This window comes from Canis lupus, chromosome 16 (assembly GCF_003254725.2).
Source record: "Canis lupus dingo isolate Sandy chromosome 16, ASM325472v2, whole genome shotgun sequence".
Lineage (NCBI taxonomy): Eukaryota > Metazoa > Chordata > Mammalia > Carnivora > Canidae > Canis > Canis lupus.
This window is the reverse complement of record NC_064258.1, coordinates 18,333,166-18,352,506: the sequence shown is the minus strand read 5'-3', so window position 1 is coordinate 18,352,506 and position 19,341 is coordinate 18,333,166. Positions and strand designations below refer to the sequence as shown.

General features: G+C 45.1%; 1 protein-coding gene, 1 long non-coding RNA gene and 1 pseudogene across 4 annotated transcripts in view; 2 read left to right on the top strand and 1 right to left on the bottom strand.

Moving 5' to 3' along the window:
- The window catches only part of DPP6 (dipeptidyl peptidase like 6), an 829,290-nt gene that overhangs the window by 676,786 nt on the left and 133,163 nt on the right, over nt 1-19,341 (bottom strand). The window contains exon 1 of one of the 3 annotated variants that reach the window (XM_025451878.3): nt 12,741-13,077. The exons of 1 other annotated variant lie outside the window; for it this stretch is intronic. In XM_025451878.3, coding sequence (XP_025307663.1) covers nt 12,741-13,004 — 264 coding nt within the window. In that variant the 5' untranslated portion in view covers nt 13,005-13,077. Of the gene's footprint in view, nt 1-12,740; nt 13,078-19,341 lie in introns of those variants that run through there. One more of the 3 variants, XM_025451870.3, reaches the window with a different exon arrangement.
- Nucleotides 2,091-3,849, top strand: LOC112670603 (rRNA-processing protein FCF1 homolog; annotated as a pseudogene).
- On the top strand, nt 13,697-17,490 carry LOC125752704 (uncharacterized). The gene is made up of 3 exons (XR_007402828.1): nt 13,697-14,987; nt 16,948-17,123; nt 17,341-17,490. It is a non-coding gene; the product is annotated as an uncharacterized LOC125752704 (long non-coding RNA).

Below are 19,341 nucleotides of genomic sequence, written 5' to 3'. Positions count from 1 at the left end.
ACCATGGAAAAAGTTGCTGTGGTCTTTTTCTTTCATTTAAATTGATAATTAGATAATACAGATTTCTAATCAAAAACAACTTACCACATTCTTATATTTATAGAACTATCTTCTTAATGATCCGCATCTTCCCTAATGGGACTGTCTTTGCTACTACTTTTGCTGATAACCACAAAAAAAAAATACTCAGTAAAAATAGTCACACATAGAAAATTTGTATTTAACTCATACTTTTTAAAAATTTCAGACAAAATATTACAAATGCTAACTATTGACATTTTAAGCAGGTCCTCCCAAAGTAAATCCTACTGTTTCCCTAAAAACTGTTTTATCTTCTCAGCATAGACTTATGTTGGACCATCAGGAAGAACATGTTCAGAATCAAACAATACATGAAATCCCAAAAAGGAGAGGATTTATTTTCAGACAGTTGTAAGCAGCCGCATACAATGTTCAGGGCACTAATTCTACAATCTTTCAATTTCAAAAGAAATTTTGAGAACTAAAGTTAAAGGAACTTGATTATTCAGACAGAAGCAAAGAGAGACTTTTCAGGTAGGATGCTATTCACTCACTCATTGTTCGACAAATATTCACGGAGAACCATGGATGTACCTACCAGGCCCTGTGCCAGGTGCCTGGATGCATCAGAGAACAAATCAGCCAAAGATCCTTATACTAGTTCAGTCAGTATTCCTATGGGGGTGGGGAGGAGGGACAATAATAAAACAGGCCTAAAAAGAAAATTACTCATACAACACGCTGGAAGGTGAGTTGGGACTATCAGGAGTGATGAGAAGGGTGAACTACAATCTTAAACAGATTGGGCAATGTAGATGTCACTGAGAAAGTAACACTGCAGCAAAGCTTTGAAGGACACCTGGGGAGAACATTCCAGCAGATGGAGGGGCCAGCATGGAGGCCCACAGGGTGAGAAGGGGGAGGCACATCATCGTGGGACCTTTAGTCAATGTAGGAATCCTTGGTTTTACTCCCAGAGACGTAAAGAGCCCTTGCATGCTTCCCAGCACAGCAGGGGCCAGGCAGCCCTCATGTGGGGCAGGGGACAGTAATGGACTTGGCTGGCCAGCCATGAGCTGGATGGGAAATAGGAAGCAGATCTCGGATGATGATGGGAAAACCTTTCCCAGGAGTCCATTAAAGTAAGTAAAATGGTGTAAAAGGAAATGGTAGACACCGAGGGCCAGAAATGACTGCTCTCGTGCTTCAGAGACACTATGATCAACCCCAAGAGCAATAAAAGGCTTTAAGAGCAAGATTGCTTTCTCCTCAGCTATGGCAAAATAAAGACCTGTTGGAGCAGAAGCAGCACAGTGAGAAAGATCATGGGGAGGCAGGGGCAGGGACATCGGGATTCTGTTCAGGTGCTCTTCTTGTACCTGTGCAAACAAAAGCCCTGCTGATTGATATGATCCCGTCAGAGCCACAGGACAGCCAAGAGGAAGCGCAGCAGTGATTGAGTATTCAGTGAGGTCAGCGGCCCAACGAGGAAGCCAGATGCCCCTGCTCATCACAGCCTGCTCCCGTTTCCATGGTAACAGCACCCCGTCTCTCACGATGTCCCCCTCTGCCTTTAAGAGATAACCAGTCATTTGGGGGATGAATTTGAGAGGAACTAAAAATCTAGAAAAAAAGGACGAGAAATCCATGACATGTTTCTACATACAAACCGGAGATTAACTGGTCATAGGCAGGATGCTAATTGGGGAGAAAGAGTACGAGCTAGATGTTTTTGCTGACATTTCCTATTTTTCGGATGAAGACACTCTTTAGTTCCCACAGTGCAATTAACCTCATCCTGAATCCACTAAGAAGGAAGAGCACAGCATACATCAAGGACAGACTCAGGGCTGAGGCTGCTTTCTATACCGGGAACCTTCCAAGTCTCCCCATACGAGCCCTGACTTCTCTGACTTGAAGGGTTTCCCATCAAAGGCCCAGAGCCTTGGCTCAGAGGCTCACCCTTAGCAACAGCCTACAGGCCAACATTGGCTTCTGCCCTGGCTATCTAGGGACCTACCTATCCACCCCTCCTCCTACCCTCCCTGCACCCCCGGCCCCTATGCACCATGAGCCAGTGCAACTGTGTTTCAGGTAACTGGTTCCCTTGCCCCCAAAATAAAGTAAGTGACAGGAGAGGTAGACTCATGCCCTCCAACATCGGATTCCCCCAAAGAAATCTCCAGCTGAAGATCGTTGAGAACTAAGTAGTTGTGAGATACAAGAAGGCAGAGTGAAACTATCTATGCAAGTTTAGCAAGCATTAGCCCTGCCCAAGCTGATGATGAAGCCCAGAAACAATGAAGGGCAACTCATCCACATTAACATTCATCCCTCTGTACTCATCAGCTCCAGTGAGGTTATGCTGTAGTAACATCATCTCAGTGATTTACAAACCAAAGTTTGTATCTTTCCCATTGAACAGCTGCTATCTGAAATATTGTTTGTTTCCATGGCAAAAGGAACAATAACTCCCGTGCTGGCTCTTAAAGCTTCCACTTACAAGTGCTACATGCACTGCCACTCCCGTTTCATTAGCTAAAGTAAAGCACAGGCACACTGCACTCTAAAGGGGCAGAGGAGCACAATCCCTGCAGAGCTGTCCACAGGACCTGGAAGTATCTGCAGAGCTGCATTGGCGACCCCTACGCCTACCTACGTGAGAAGCCAGCCCTCTTCCAACACTTAGCTTGAGTGCCAGTTTGAGAAAACCTAAACCAACGTGACTTCTCTGCTCCACTCCTCCACTTCCCAGCCAGTGGCGTCTCCCATCTATGCTTCCACCAAACCCATCATCCTCATGTAAGCTGTACTTGAGCTTTACTCCTTCTGGGTTGTCACTGTTGTCAGTGTGCGCTGGAGTAGGAGGGTACCCAAGTATAGAGCTCCAAACAGGTGCACTCACTTGAGATTCAGCAGATCACCTGAAGAACACTTCCCTCATGCTTGGCAATAGAGAGCAGACATTTGCAAATGGAAAAAAAAATAGGTTGCTCATGAGAAGGAAGACCTAAGAGCTCATCTGGGAAAGTAGCTAGGTATTCTATAATGTAGCTCAAGTGTCCTAGGAAATTACAGCAATCTCCCTCAGGAAGATTCCTGAGAAGACCTGTAACGGTGGGTGGAGGGGGAAGCCATCCTTGAGGCAAGAACAAAATGAGAAGGAAGGAAGGGGACCTCATGGCTTTGTCTACTGCAGAAATGTGAAGGCAGTTCTGTCTTTCCTCAGGAACTATGGAGATGAGGATCAGTGAGCAGAGGCTACAGGGAAGCACAGGTCAGGAAATGCATCTCCAAAAGAAACAAGAGTGTGGCATGAACAAAGGGAAGTAAAGAAAGCAAGAAAGTCTGCAACTATGAAGCGCATGCTTAGTCTCTGGGATCAGGTGCTTAAAGAGAAGGATAGATCAAAACCCAAAAAGAAAGAAAAGAAAGGTGCCAGTGCAATCTAGGAAAGAGAAATCCCCCAATATCCTTCCTGTTTAATCTTCCAACATAAGACACAGCCTGGCCCACCTTACTACAATCTGGTTGATCCAACTTTATCAACTTTTCCATTGAAGCCAAACCTTATTTAGTACAGTCAATGACAAACTGTCTATATGCCAAGCCCTTATATAACTGCACAGTGACTGAAACTGGGGCAAAAGTATTGACTGGCTCTAAGGACTGCCAAAGATCCAAAATTTGAATAATGCCTATGCATACATAAAATGCTTAGTACATAGAGTAACTCAACACAAGTGTTACATTGTGGCCACAGTTGACCAGGACCTTAAATGAAGGATGTAGAAGATCCCTGGATTCCCATCATGTACATTTCTCTAAACATGTTGAACCAGATAGCTATGCAGCCTCTTGGTTCTAATTCCTAAAAGATAGGGTTCCTCTGCCTTCCTTTACCAATTTTTTTCTGCTACCATTTCATATAGAAACCTGCTACCGGGGATCCCTGGGTGGCGCAGCGGTTTGGTGCCTGCCTTTGGCCCAGGGCGTGATCCTGGAGACCCGGGATCGAATCCCACATCGGGCTCCCGGTGCATGGAGCCTGCTTCTCCCTCTGCCTGTGTCTCTGCCTCTCTCTCTCTCTCTCTCTCTGTGACTATCATAAATAAATAAAAATTAAAAAAAATTAAAAAAAAAAAAAAAGAAACCTGCTACGGCATATCAATTATTCCTCCTACCCATTTGCTCTGTTACAAGCTGAATATGGTTAAATACACTCACTTTTTTGTTTTGAAATTGATATTTTGTATCATTTTAAATTTTGTTTTTTATATAAATCAGATGATTTCTCACATTAAAAAATGGGAAAAATGTATCTCTAGTAATTGGAGCTGGTTCACCCTGGGGTGGGCTCCCTTGTGGGGCTGTGAACACCTGTAACTCTAAAAAAGTGTCACAAAGAGATGAGATAACTTCACCTCTCATGACTTTTATAGAGGTTTCTTATATTTTTTAAAAGATTTTATTTATCCATGAGAGACACAGGGAGAGAGAGGCAGAGACATAGGCAGAGGGAGCAGCAGGCTCCATCCAGGAAGCCCAACACGGGGTTCAATCCCAGGACTCCGGTATCATGCCCTGAGCCAAAGGCAAATGCTCAACCACTGAGCCACCCAGGCGTCCCATATTTATTTGTTTTTATTTTTTAATGGGATTTTGCACAAGGCATATGAAAGATCTGAATAAAGTTTAAAAAATTGAGTGTACTGGGGAAAATGATTAGGGGAACTGGATGTTGGTATTTTCCTACCTTTAATTTCGGCTGTACCCCATCTCCTTATTTGTGTGTGGTTCTTCCCATGCACTGCTCACTTACTCCGTTCCTGCCCCCTCTCCTGCTGGCTGATGCCCCCTCAGATACATCAATGTACAATGTGTCAAGTATGGTGGATACATACAATTATATAAACATATTAAGGGCCACACAACAACTATCCCATTGTTCCATGAAAGCTGCTGTATGAATTCCAATAGTTCTGTCTTTAAAATAAATCTTCCCAAACAGTAAATAACAGGAGTAGAAAAAATTGATTGGTCTTCTCAACTCCATATTGGGGAACATGCCCATGTCCCCTATTTCACTTTTTTATTTTTACATAAGCACGGTAAGACTGACCCCAAATTATCTAAGGTACAAGCTGATATCAAATGAAACCTGAGCACTATAGGAAGTTTACACAGTGACTTTCACAATGAACTGTGATGACCTAGAAAATCCTTAAGTTCCTTCAGAATGAAAAAAAAAAGAAAGTGTGTGTGATTCACTATCAGGCAAATTGCTGGGATGATGTTAATGCCTTCAAGTTGTTTATCTACAAATGCAGGGTAAGTGTAAGGAAGTTTGTCATTTTTCAAACTAATCCCTGTTTTAGGCCCCAAGAATGTTGATCTGTAGTCAAGGAGATGCCCTCCTCCCAGCCTCCCTCTGGGGTTCTGATCACTGCCTTGTGCTCATGTGCAGCATCTGTCCCCAGAGCCTGCTGCTTGTGCCCCTGCCACCCACGATGCTCTGACTGGGAAGCTGGGTTTTCACCACCTGGAATTCTACCATCTGGACATACAGGCCTTCCTCGCTTCTAGTCTTCTTGTAAAGTTACATCTGTATCTATATATCTTTCTCACTCATGGGGCAAAACTGAACATGTCCTGTGCTCCTGGGCAAACAGCAAGAAAGACATGGAGGAAAAAAATAAAACCATTGGGGAAACCAAGTCAGGGCAAAATCTTATACTACTGTGGCAAAATGGTTTGTTTTTCCCTTTGGCAATTAGCACATCCATTTGGAACCAAATTAATTTAGACTGTTAGATTTCATCTTGGTCATACTTTTTAAACTCAGTGATATAATTAAGTTAATTCCTCCACTCAATTATGATACCGCAGAGTATACTAAAAACACAGGAGAGAATGGAAGGCTGGGTTTCTCTGAGGTCCAGAGAACACAAGTGACTTGCCAAATATTATTCACATAATTACTTGTAGTCTTCTCATTTGTAAAATTAGAGATTATCAAATTTTAAAATGTTCTATTTCAGATAATTTCACAATGCTAGATCACTCTAAAGATAAATGTCCCAAAAGTCATTAACCAAAAAGGCTGAGTGGTTCTCTCTCTCTCTCTCAACATGTACATAAAATCAATCCCACATGCTTAAAATGAAAGCAAATCATAATATGGCACATAGGCACTCAGTGCCCTTAACATTAAATTTATTAAGCAGATTTTAATTTTGAAAGGATTACCGTACATATTATTTTTATAGGCAATGCTCTATGAAAGGGATCAATATTGTATATTGCAGAGAAGCATTCTGCATGCAGTTGATAAATGCATTGTTATAGTCAGAGTAATTAAAAGGAACGGGGTTATATACAATCAGCATGTACATCTTACTCAGCAACTCCTGCCAGTTGCTTGCAAAAATTAAACTCATTAATCATTCTGACGCTACAGAAGAAAAAGCTTTATGTACAAAATTGAAAAGCTCTATTTTATGAAGAAAAAATGTCCAAAGCCAACATCTAGAGAAATTCCTGTCTACACAGCGACGTTAGAATATTAATCTCATGTAGGAAAGTGAGTTGATTCCATTGTCAAAAATATAAATTAATATTATGTTATTCTAACGCTTCAGACCTCCTTAAATCTACAGGTAACATATACAAGTAAATTATTTAAAAGTGTGTGCTGACAGCACACACATACACACACACAGACACACAAAGCATGCCATATGAAGTAGGCTTCCATGCCCACTTCAGAATGTCTTACTGCTACACAAAACTCAAATCCACTGAGAAAACATATGTTCACTTTCCACAAACAACTTGGGCTTTAAGCAAACACATATTTTTTTGACTGGCTCTAGAGACCAAAGGCTTGTTAACACACTGATATTTGTTTGGTATCATTCACAGTTGACAACTGACTCATCCAACTGAAGAGTAATTAGGTTTATCCTTATTAATTTTTCAAGCCAACAGATGAGCTCTTTGTTAGTTAGGGTTTTCCTCCCTAGCTAAGGTAGGTATGAAGACAGAATGAGGTATATATAGCACTGCCTTAAAAAAATACAAGGTATAATGCAGAGGCAAGGTATTTTTGATGCTATATTTGGCTTCACCCATCGTTCAGCTAGCTAGCACTGACTCTGCTTATGTCACTAGTTTTACTTCCTTCAATCTAGACAATTTCCTACTTATGACTACATTCTCTGTGCTGAGACAGTAAGCAAAATTTTATATAGTCTTGCTACAGATGTATTATAATTTTAGCAAATTCTTTATAGATATAGAATTATATTTTTAAAACTTCAGCTATTATTCACTTTACCAAAACATTTACAGAGAGACTGTCTTACATGGTAAACAATTCCTATGCATTTAAAATTTGTTCCAAAGTGCAAGAACTAAACTTTTCAGAACAAGTACTGTATCCAGCAGAGTGCTAGGATATAGATTTATATGTCATTAAGCTCATAAGGAGATCTCAAAGCTTATCTAGTGAAATACTTAATGTAACAGAAAAGAAATAAAAATATTGAAAAATTCCATTTGTATATAAATTACATACATTGTATGCCATGCTGAGAGATGAAAGTTATGGTGATACTATCACTACAAATAAAAAGATTAGAAGGAAATGTATCTAGAATAATCAGACATAAAGAGGGGGAATTCTAGGGATATATTCCAGTATCAATCTTGTCACCATCAGAAAAACAATCTAGTATCTAGTTGCTTGACATGTGGAACAAAAGCTTGGAAGAGAGATCAAGATGGTGCTCACCAACGTCTTTTCAATTCTACAATTCTGTAAAACAGAAAAGCAAAATATTTTGAAAAGAAATGCTAGTGGATGTATATTAGAGGAAAAAAAAGCTACTTAGGAATCTTCTAAAACAGAAGCTGTAAAACATATGTGGCTCTCTTTACCTTCATTCTAATTGATCTGAGATCTAATTTATCTTTAGATAGTAAGAAAGGTAAAGAATAGAATAGTGGAAACCAAAATCTTGGGAGTGTACGTTTTCCCACCCTCCCACATTAAGAGTAGGAGGAAATGATGTACCAAAGAACTCAAAGACCAACTTCAGAAAGAAAGAGACAGGGCATGAATTCAAGCAGCACCATGAAAGACATGTGATGCAAAAGTTGGAAGTGTAGGGTGGTGGTCACCAAGAGCAGAAGATGTAACAACAAAGACCAAAGAGACATCACACAGGACATTATATCAAGTTACTTAGAGAATTCTGGTGACATTTTGTGTGCAGTGTCCACAGTGAGAAGACTAAGAACCTAAGTCTGCCACCAAGCTAGACAAGGGAAAGAGGATTGTCAATGACATGTAAGCGGAATCCATTGCCAACTACCTGATTGAGAAGTTGGAATGTAAAAGAAAAAAGAAAAACAAGACATTTGCCAGCATTGGCAGTACAGATCAGTGAAGATGGTCTTCATTTCTGCCTGTAGGCACAGAAGAAGAAAGAACTGGTGGAGAAATAAAGATTAAGGGATACCATTAGTACTGCAACAATATATTCACTGAAACTGAATGGATTTCAGTGCTCAGCATGTAATAGCACCTACTTTGTAGCACTATCATTATGAAGAGTGAGATGGGAATCTACCAGTCTCCTCAAATTAAAGCTCCAAATGACCCTGCAATATCCACATAACTGTTCTGTAGGTGAGAATACTAAGCATTGTCAAATCAGTCATGAGAATAATGGGATTAAGTAAGTAGTTGAAAGTTTTAGCCTTTTTCTCATATATGAGGAAAATAATGTGAAATTAAATATTTAAAAAATTAAAATTGGAGCAGGAGAAAGTAATTAGGGTAAATAAAAATATATGTGGAGCCAAGATTCTTAAAATATTAAAGCTGACAAATGCCAAGAAGAAACTCATAGGACGCTGACATCATACCAATGAAAAATCAAGGTGAAGAGAAAGATGGGCTGGTTGAAGAACCACCATCATGCTGAAGATACGGGATGATGCAATTGGCCCTGTCAGGCTGACAGACATTATAAGCAGGGGCTCATTGCTCAGTGCCTGCTTCAGCCAATTTGCTGTTTTAAAATCCTGTTGTCATCGCATTTGTATTGTTAGGAAATCATATGTCACCAAAAATGAGGAATACAGGAACACGCTAATGTAAACTCAACAAGACTACTGCCCAAGGCCTCTGAAGTCTTTTAAAAAATAAAACAGAACCACTCAAGCATGGGAGATACAAAGTCCAGTATTTTAAAATCAGTTACAGCTATGTCCTATTAGAAATCACTAAATTCCATTAAAAGTCACTTCTAGCAACATTTCCTTTAAGAATCAACTTATTTTAAAACCTACAAAATGAATATTAAATCAAAATAGCTATTGATTCCTCAAGAGGGTTGCCCAAGTAATTGACTTTATATTTAAATAAATTTAAGATTGATGAGGAAACTCCAATAGAAAAAGTATTCTGGCTTTATTTCTATTTCAGAGCTAAACTCCACGTCTTAGAACTGACCCACCCAAATCAGCCTTTTCTGTGGTTCTGGGAAGGGGGGAGGGGGGGCCCTTACACGTGTAGTTTTGTGCAGATGGGCAATGCAATACTAGTTAATTACCAACCGTAAAATATTACCATTTGATTTATCTCTGCTAGATCTTGTGACTACCATACATTTTATTTTGGTGGGAATACTTCCTTTCCGTCATATTCAGGCATGTGTGCATACACACATACAGAGGTCAGGGCTACATTTTATTTCCCACTTGTTGGATGGATGGACAAGAGGCCCAAAACCCATTGGATTTGAAAGGCATGCTGTTTATCACCGTCTCAGTGATCAAGGTAGAAAAGCTGTTTCTGTATCATACAACAGCTTTTGATGACTGATAAGCCTTAGAAGAGGAGTAAAGCCACCAGCCCCCCAGGGTTGGGATGCTCAGAGGGGGGCTGCTGCAGAGAATGTTTCAGCACGTCGGACAGCTCCCACCCAATCAACGGGGCGCTCCGAAAAGACGGGGGCTTTGCTGCCGAGACTGCTTCAGTACCTCGGACAGCTCCCGCCCAAGCCATGAGATGCTCCCCAACGGCTGAAATCTGTTGTTTTAAAAGGTCGCAGCCAACATACAAAGAATAATACGTAATGCGTCCCTAATTAGCTGCACGTCTTTCTGGTTTATATTTGAGTAGCAAAATGATTGCTCTAAATTCTTTAATCTTGACAAAAGCTGGTATCAGAAAAGCAATTTTATTTACATCTACTATCTTTTTAAACTGGTATCTCAAACAAAATGCAGCTGTTGTTCCTGAAGGAAAAGTGATTTAAGACGTACATCTATCTTTTGTAAATTTTTAGACATAACTTTTCCGGTTTTGAATAGCTATTTCTGAGAAAAGCGCACAAAAGTTTTCAAGAAGTTGATGCCACATTTAGCTCTGTCACTGATGTCATCAGACATTTTAAATACATGTATATTTATATGTATTTCATAAGGACACACTATATGCATGGAAACTATGTTTATACTCGTGTCTACATATCACACACACTCTCTCTCTCTCTCTCTTCTGAATTTTCCAGGAAAAAACACTGATGTCAGGGCTTTCTGAATTGAAGGCAGATGCACTGTTCAGAGCCACATCAACAGATGTGTTCCTCAGTTCAACCCTTTTGCTTATCTGAGAAACAGTTCTAGGCATATATCAAATCAAGAAGAAGGAGCTGGAACTATATGCTCCAAACTAAGATGGAAGAAAGAGAGAAATGGGCGGAGATCATCAGAAACAAAATTCAGAAACCACTGCCTTTTCTTTCTCCTAGCGACACCTAGAGCCTATGATATGGAAACTGCAATGTTCTCCAGCGCATAACACAAATCGACAGTTTTAAGTCAGACTTAAGGCAAAAAGTGCATAATTTCTGTCTGCATTGCAGTTCAATTGTCTTCCCCAAGATTCTCAATAGTTTAATCCTCTAGAATTTTTCACCAGCCCCGATAAAACCCCTCCTTCAAAGACTTCCAGTTCCTTGAACCAGATGTCTGAAGAATCCACACATTTCCCTTAGGACCTGACCCACTGAAGTGAGGGACATCTCTCCGCTCGCTATCTGTGTAACCAAGGGAGTCTGGAAACGATCCAAAAGAAAATAAGAAAATTTCATGCAAGATCTGATACAGGCAGTGGGGGGAGTGAGAGAGTGAGAGTGTGTGTGTGTGTGTGTGTGTGTGTATACAAACAAACTGCACTCCTTACAAACTTTTATCATCCATGTCAGTCTTGGCATTCTCCATTCATTAAAAAGAAAAATTAAAAAAAAATGTCCAGTAACAACAAAACCTCAGTGGCTTTTTTCCGAATTGTCCCTGTGAAGGTTGTCAACACTTCCCCCCCAACCTTGCACTATTAAAGAAAAACCAAATGGTGAAGTAGTGTGACCTGAGGCAAGGCATGTTTGAATGACCACAACTGCCTGCTCAGTGCAGGGGCACGTACTGCCCTGGGCATGTCAGGGTAGGCTATCTGAGAGGAGCTTGTGTGAGGATCCAGGTGCCCCCAGGTGGGAAATTCCTCATAGGTACCTGCAATGGGTTCTATAACCCAACACGCCCTGCATATCTCTTGAGGCTAGAGCAGCCATGCCAGTCCAAGAGAGCTGGTCTGGGATTTTTCTCTTTTCCTGGGAAAGAGAACAGCTCAGCAGGCAACTGTCTGTCTCTGTGGTCCTCCCTGGCCCTGGGAATAGCTGGAAGGGATCAACAGAGGTGGCTGGACTCAACTAGCTAAGCTGCCCACTAGTGTCCAGTCTGAGTCATCAGTTACTAAGGTGATATGCAAATCGAACCTTTGAAACCCAAGCTTCTAGCCTGAAGAAGAGTAAGAAACATGCTCCCTAAGAAGTTTTCTCCTAAGGCAGGTCTAAGGTAGAGCTGCTAGTCCAAGGCTGGGTGTGGGAGACAGGCAGGGCCTGATTCTCATCAGTAAAAATTGTGCTGGGGCCTGGAATAGGACACTGGGCCTCGGACGCTAGTGTTTTGTCCCTGGTGCCAAAATCACCACCCAAACTATCAGCACTGGAGGGGAAAGTGTCCTGGAGAGGTAAGAAGTAGAGGCCATGGGAGCAAAGGGACAGAGTGGGGGAGGTTGAGGAGGGCACAATGCATAGATTCTAGTGACAGGTGGGAAGCATGGGACTTTATCTTCCCCAGTCTTAAAGCAGGAAAATAGAAAGGGGGGGGGGAGGAGGAAGGAGGGAAGGAGGGAAGGAAGGAAGGAAGGAAGGAAGGAAGGAAGGAAGGAAGGAAGGAAGGAAGGAAAATCAAGTTGTAAGCACAGGTATATTGGATTCTCGCCTTAGGATGCAGAACACCGTAGAGTAACCACAGGCATCCACACGCCCAGCGACACCCCCACCCCACCCCCAGCCATCCCACATCCCAGCAGCGCAGCCCCAAAGACGCCGCTCTCTCCAGCACCAACTCCTGGCCGCCGCCGGTGCAGACCAAGCCCCGCTCCGGGACGGCGGTGACCGAGATCGGCGCGGAGGAGCGGGTCTGCGGCGCTCCCGGGAGGCGGAGGAGGGGAGGGGAGGGGAGGGGAGGGGAGGCCGGGAGGCGGGAGGGCGACCCCGACCCCCGGGGACGCGGAGCGGCCGCGTCGCCCCAGCGCTCGCCCCGAGCCCCGCGCCGCCCCCCACCCACCAAGATGCTCTTACGTCCTCGTCGTCACCGTCGCTCCGCGCCTGGTACTGGAACCGGGGCCGGCCGCCCGCGCCGCCGCCGCCGCCGCCGCCGCCGCCGCCGCCGCCGCCGCGCTCCCGGGAGGGCGCCGCCGCGGGCGCCGGGGCTGCGAGGGGCTTGGGCCCCGCGCCGTCCTCCTCCGGCCCCTGGCCGCCCAGGAGGTGGCTGGCCTCCGGGGGCGCCGGGAAGGAGCGCGAGGTGTTGATCTTGCCCGTGAACCTCTGGTACAGCGAAGCCATCGGTGCCCGCGCCCGCGCCCTCGCCGGCTGCCCGGGGGCGTCCTGCGCCTCGCCTGCCCCTCGCGGGCGCCCGCCCCGCACCCCCTCGGGGGCAGACGGAAGCAGCCGCAGAAGAAAGAAGCCGGCGGCTGCCGCTCCTCCGCGCGCCACTCTCGAGTCGCGGCGGGCGCCTGCCTGGCTCGGCTCCTCCGCCCCCTCCCCGGCGGCTCGGCGGAGCCGGGGTCGGGGCGCGCGCTCGCCCTCGCTCCTTTCCGCTTTCGGTCAACTCCTCGCCACGGCCACGGCCCGCCTCATCACGGCGCTGGAGGAAGGACCCCCCCACCCCCCCCCGCCGAAAACCATAAAGGGAGGGAAAATGCCGAGGCCCCGGAATCGGCACCACCTAGAGACCGGCGAGGAGCCAGCGCGCATCTCAGCGCTCCCCCCACCGGCCCCTCGCGCGGCTCCTCCTCCCCCTCCCCCTCCCCCTCCCCACCGGCCCCTCGGCGCGGCCGGGTAATGGCGCCGGGGCTGCGGGGGGCGGCGGCGGGGGCCGGCGGGGGCGGGCGGGGGCGCGGGCTCGGGCGCGCGGGGGGGCGGGCGGGGGCGCGGGCGCGCGGGGCCCGGCGGGCGGCGGCAGCCCCGGCTGCGCGGGAAGAGCGCGCGGAGGGTTGGGGGCACTGGCGGAGGGGCCGAGCCCCGGGGCGCCCATCCTCGGCGCGGGGCTGCGCTCTGCGCCCACACGCCGGGCCCCGCGGGCTGCAGCCTCGCCGCCTCGAGCGTCCCCCTCGGGCCCTCCTTCCAGCGTCTCCTGCCTAACTTGCAGCAACAACAGGCAGGAGCCCTCGGGCCTGGGGGTGCTAGGTGGGGCGAGGCACGGCGAGCAGCGGGGCTGGAAGGCGATGGCTCGGACACAGCGCTTTCTGACGAGCCCTGCTTGCTTCCCAAACCAAGCTCGTCTCCGAAAACAGAGTCATGCTCCTTCCCCCGGGCTCAGACAGAAGGGGAAGGAAAGGTCACGGGAGGCAAGCCCGGGGAGGCCTGGTGGGAGGCTCCCCAGCAACTCGGTGGAACGCCCCTCCCTACACATCCCAAGCCCACTTGTGCACGTCGCGAACTCCATTTTCATTTTCGGTAAATAGAGGCAGAGGCTGAAGCTTTTGGGATGCCGGCAACTTCTCCAAAGCTTGCTCCGCCCCCTCAATCCCCGACAGAGAGGAAGGGACGGGGACAGACCACACCAAAGAGGGCGCCGGGCTCCGGGTGCGCATCCGCGCGTCTTGCTGCAGTAAGACGTGCTCCAGCGCCCCTGTGTGGAAAGACACCTACATGCCCGGGCGCCCGCTCCTACTCCAGGCGCAGGCGGCTCCTCTCCTCCCTCTCCTGGGGTAGATGGTCCCTTGGGCCTCCGGGAACCCCTCCCTCCTCCTCAAGTCCGCTCCTCGGGCCTTCTTTAGGCTCTCGGGGGCTCTTCCTCCTCGTCTCGTCTCCACGTCCTTTTCCCTCCTGTTTGCAGACCCTCCAGGTCGGGCAGATGTGTGCCGACTTGAGCTTCGGCGGAGGCCAGGACCTAAAACTGCGGAGGGAGGGGACGGGTGGAGGGCTCGCACCTGCCCTTTGTGCTGTTCTTCTGCACCAGTCCAGAGTGAGCATCTGCATCATCACATTCCTCCCGGACTCAGCGGTGACCCTGCTCCAGCTAGGTTCCCATGACTATCTGTTTTAGGTTTAAAAAATAAATAAATAAAACAAGAAGGCGAGTCCGTGGCCACTCAGCAGGCCATACTGCGGGCTCACCAGCCTTTGTTGGGTCTGAATCCAAGACGATCTCCTGGAATCACTGCCAGAGCCCCGACTCTGAGAAGACTCCTGCCTGGTCCTGAAATGGCCTCTTCCCTCACGCAGTGTCCTTAACTCGGAGGGAGAAACGGGATGCTGGCAAATAAGGCTCTTGGGAGAACATACCTTCCAGTCCCTTCCAAGCTCTCCCCAAGTCTCAACCTAGTGGGTAGTCCTGTTTTAATTAACATGTATTACCACTTCCATCTTCTGTTGAATCCACTTTGGTTTCCCTCTTCTATGAAGAAAAGTGTGATTGTTAAAGTACTTTAAAGACACGTTTCCTTTGTGCAACCATGAAAACAAGCAAAACCAACATCCCAATAGCTAAGAGGCTGCCTGAACCAGCAAAAGGCCTGGGCATAGGCAGCTGTCCCACCCACAGGCCTGGGGGTGTAGAGAGTTTCACCAGCCCCTCTTTACTTTGAAGACAGAGGCAGCAATTACAAGAGCCATAAAATGTAACTTTAAAAGTCATCACATTTAGATAAATAGGAAACCTTGCTGTCATCCCCCCTCCCCCGCCCCAGCTGTGCTTTTGATGGGAGGAAGCTGCCTTTTCCAGCCTGACTTGAAAGGAAAGCTCAGGCTGCTCCCTGCAGCATCTATGTCCTGACATTTCGCTAAATATAGATGCTGTTAGGGTCTTTCTTACATAATATATATGAAATTTATATTTTCATATACATATGAAATTTTTTGTGTATATAGTCACACAAACTGTAAGAAACAGCATTACATATTTCTTGTACTAACATTTGATACAAAATACAGTATTTATATGGAAGTAGCTTTTCTATCATACCCAATGCTTTATAGACGTATGCATATGAACAATAATAGGTTGAAACTGAGCTATGGAAGGCACATTGGGACCCTCACTTTTTTTAAGCTTTGATTGATTGACTGATTTCAGAGAGTGCAGGGGAGAAGCAGAAGGAGAGAGACAAGCTGACTCTGTGATGAGCATGGAGCCCAACCTGGGGCTTCATCCCAGGAGGCTGAGATCATGACCTGAGCCGAAACCAAGAGTCAGATGTTCAACTGATTGAGCTACCCCAGATGTCCCTGTGTCCCTCATTTTTGAACATCATTCACAGATCAGCTTGTGGGTATTCAAATCACAATTTGGTCCATGTTAGAAATCCTAACTAAATGATTTAGACAACACGATAAGCAAGTTTTACTTAAAATCATTTATAAAATGAAGAAACGATAAGACTCAGAAACAATTGGAGGACAAGTTGGAGTACACATTTGTGTTTGAGAGAACAAATTGAAAATTAAGCAGGAGAAATGGGGCGTGGGTGGGAGAGGTGCTCCAGGTGGAGTGACTGTTCTAGACTTTGAGTGTGAGTATGTGTATGCATGTTTGTACATACTTCACACATGGCTTAAGCATGTCTTTACAAACTGCAGTGTATTTTTTAATATACTGTCAGGACTCGGAAGTCCCAAATATAAGAGTCAGCCCGTCAGTGTGTTGGGCTGAGTGAGGAAATGCAATTGCAGAAAATTGCAACTATGGCATTTTGTGTTTATGATACATAATTAATTCGCTTATTGCCTTCAAAAACCTTTTCAGATCCCCAGTTTCTTAAACAGGGGAAGAGGTTCTGAAGAGTAGCAGAACTTCCCAATGGGCATTTAAATATAGGTGCACCTCAGGACACAGGTCAGTAATATCCTCCGCTCACCAATCACTGAAGATCTTGAATGTACTATATTGAAATAGATTCCCAGTTCTGCTTATTGGGTAAATATGGGAAACTATTTTTGAAAATGTTTCATGGATTATAGCATATCAAGATATTAATTCCTCAATACTCCTTACACCCATGTCCACTAACTTATTTTTCCATCGAGTTGTGTATTATTTTTTCCCGTTTATTAAATAAAGGGGTGTGTGTTTATTTTCCCAGGAACCAATTTACAAAACAAATATGATTAGTCATTGGAATTAGGCAAATGCTGCAAAATATGGTGGGTAGTCATTTTTTAAATGACAATGAAAGGAACTTTGTCATCCACATGCAAGCTAAGCATTGTAAAAATATCAAAAGTATACTGAGTTCAGCAGGCTAAGCATGATTTTTATTAGCTAAGAGGTTTTTTTTATTTCTAGGAGAGAATTATATCATGTACTTTACTTCCTCTTTCTCTGTGAGGAAAAGGACGAGAGCAAAGCCCTATTTATGATTTTTATTCATTCCAAATGCTGAGACGTGAGCGATGAAACAACCAGCGGCATGTGCTGATGGAAGAGCCTTCCCTAAGACACTGGGCACCAGCATCTTCTAGGTATTATCACCTTGTACTCATACCAAGGGGGGGAAATAAAACAAATATTTGGGTAGTTTGAGAAAATATGGCGTTAAATGCATAAATACAAAGCCTATGCCCAACTAAACTCTTTCTACATATCTATCTTTAAAAACAATTTTTTTTTTTTTTTTGCAAGATGCCTACCCACAAGGGGAGCTGGCTAGCATGATTTCTTTACAAACTTTACAAACAGGAAAGGTCCAGCAGAAGAAAAATGGGGCAGCCCCGGTGGCGCAGTGGTTTAGCGCCGCCTGCAGCCCAGGGCGTGATCCTGGAGACCCCGATGGAGTCCCACGTCAGGCTCTCTGTATGTTGCCTGCTTCTCCCTCTGCCTGTGCCTCTGTCTCTGTCTCTATGAATAAATAAATAAATAAATAATCTTTAAAAAAATAATAAAAAAAAAAGAAAAATGAGTTGCTTGGTCCTAGTTTTTGAAAAACACGAAATTAAAGTTAATTTGAGCTTTTTGAATTGATACAAACAAGTAATGTTTTAAAGGGAAACATTTATTTTAACCCTAAAATTAATAAAGTTCACTGTTAGCTCCCCATGGCATTTTTATTTACATCTTAATACAGCCATTGTGCAACTGTGTGTTTCGTAGGCATCAGCGCTAACACCTACTACAGACGACTAATCCCTCGCCCTGTGCCCACAAACACACACAGTCAATCAACACAAGCAACCAAGATGATTGTCACGTCAGTACAACAGCCACTGATTTAGCTAAAAAGCTGGATGGAGTCAACCCACAGAAAATATTTGTTCCAGCCTGGTGGTGGAGGGCGGAGGCTGTCCCTCCACCCTCTGTTCCTTTAGAGGTGCTCCCTCTTGCCTCTAACATCTGCCCACTGCCCACCTGCCCTCCTCCCACTCTTCCTTTTTCTCCTTCTCCTTCTTGTCCTTCACTCCTGTCCTCACTCTGGGTCAATACCAATAGGCTGTGTATTTCTTTTTCTTTTCTACAAATTCCTTGCTGCTGAGTACTTATAAAATCTCATTTCTAATATTATCTCCTTGGAAATAATCGCTTTCCCTCCTGGAGGAGGCACCAACCTCTGTCTTTTCACGTCCTAGTTACTCAACAAGAACTTCCACGTGTTTTTCCAAGGCCCTTAAGATCTGGAGAGCATGAGATTTGGAAGAGAGTTTGTTGTTTGTTTGTCCCTGGTGATCATTTGAACATAACAATGTCGTTATCTGAACTCCCTTAATTCATATATCAAGTAATATTAGATTAAAAGGGACGTGATTTCTGCTCTCAAATGCCCCCAGAGCTCCTCGCCCTTTCCAACCATGCACCCCTCCAGTCTCATGAATTAAGTTAAATCTGATCCCCTTTAATATTAAAGTGACGTTAATGAGCCTCTGCAATTCAATGCTTTGGTGCTTTAACCAACAGAGGTGATGACTGTGTTCCAGAAGAAAAAGCTTTTATCTGCTCTCTTGTGACCAACGGCAAGCATTTTGAGATTCCAAGGCACGTGACACAGGCTAGCAAGTACAGGGCTCCAAGCCTCATGGGGGGGCTTTTGAATTTATTTTGTTTATTATTATTGTTATTATTACTATTTTGCATCAAGTCACCCAAAAAGGTTTTTAAGGCTTTTACTTGAAAACAACAATGGAATAGGAAAGGAGTGAAAGAAACAGGGTCGTTCAAATGCAGGGTCTTCTTTGGATAGTGGAAAGAGTTGATGCTGAGTCATTTAATCCTGCCATGTAAATTATACTCATTTGCAGGCCCATGGAAATAGTTACAGAGAATTTTTAAAAATCTGACTCCACTAAAAATGATTCCAATTAGACAATGGAAAGGGATATGGCACATTCCTAGAATGTACAATAGGAGTAAAATTTAGGGAACCGGAGTGTGAGGCTGATGTAATCTACCCTAGAAAGAAGGGGCTGGCCAGCCAGAAATAGCAAACAAGTAAGGCCAGCCCAGTGAATTGGCCTGGCCTCCAGGTCCCTGTGCTGCATTTGGCTGCAAGACACAAAGAGGGAAGAGAGGAGAGGCTTCAAGCAACAATGGGCTGCCTTGGAGCATCTGGGCCAGCAGCCCCTGTGAGTGAGGCAGGCCAGGGTGGGAGCAGGGTCACCTGCTTCCTGGACACCTGCTGGTAGGAATTGGAAAAACTCTCACTGTCTTACCCCAGAATTAAGACCATTCCTTTGAGCTAAGGCACCCTCT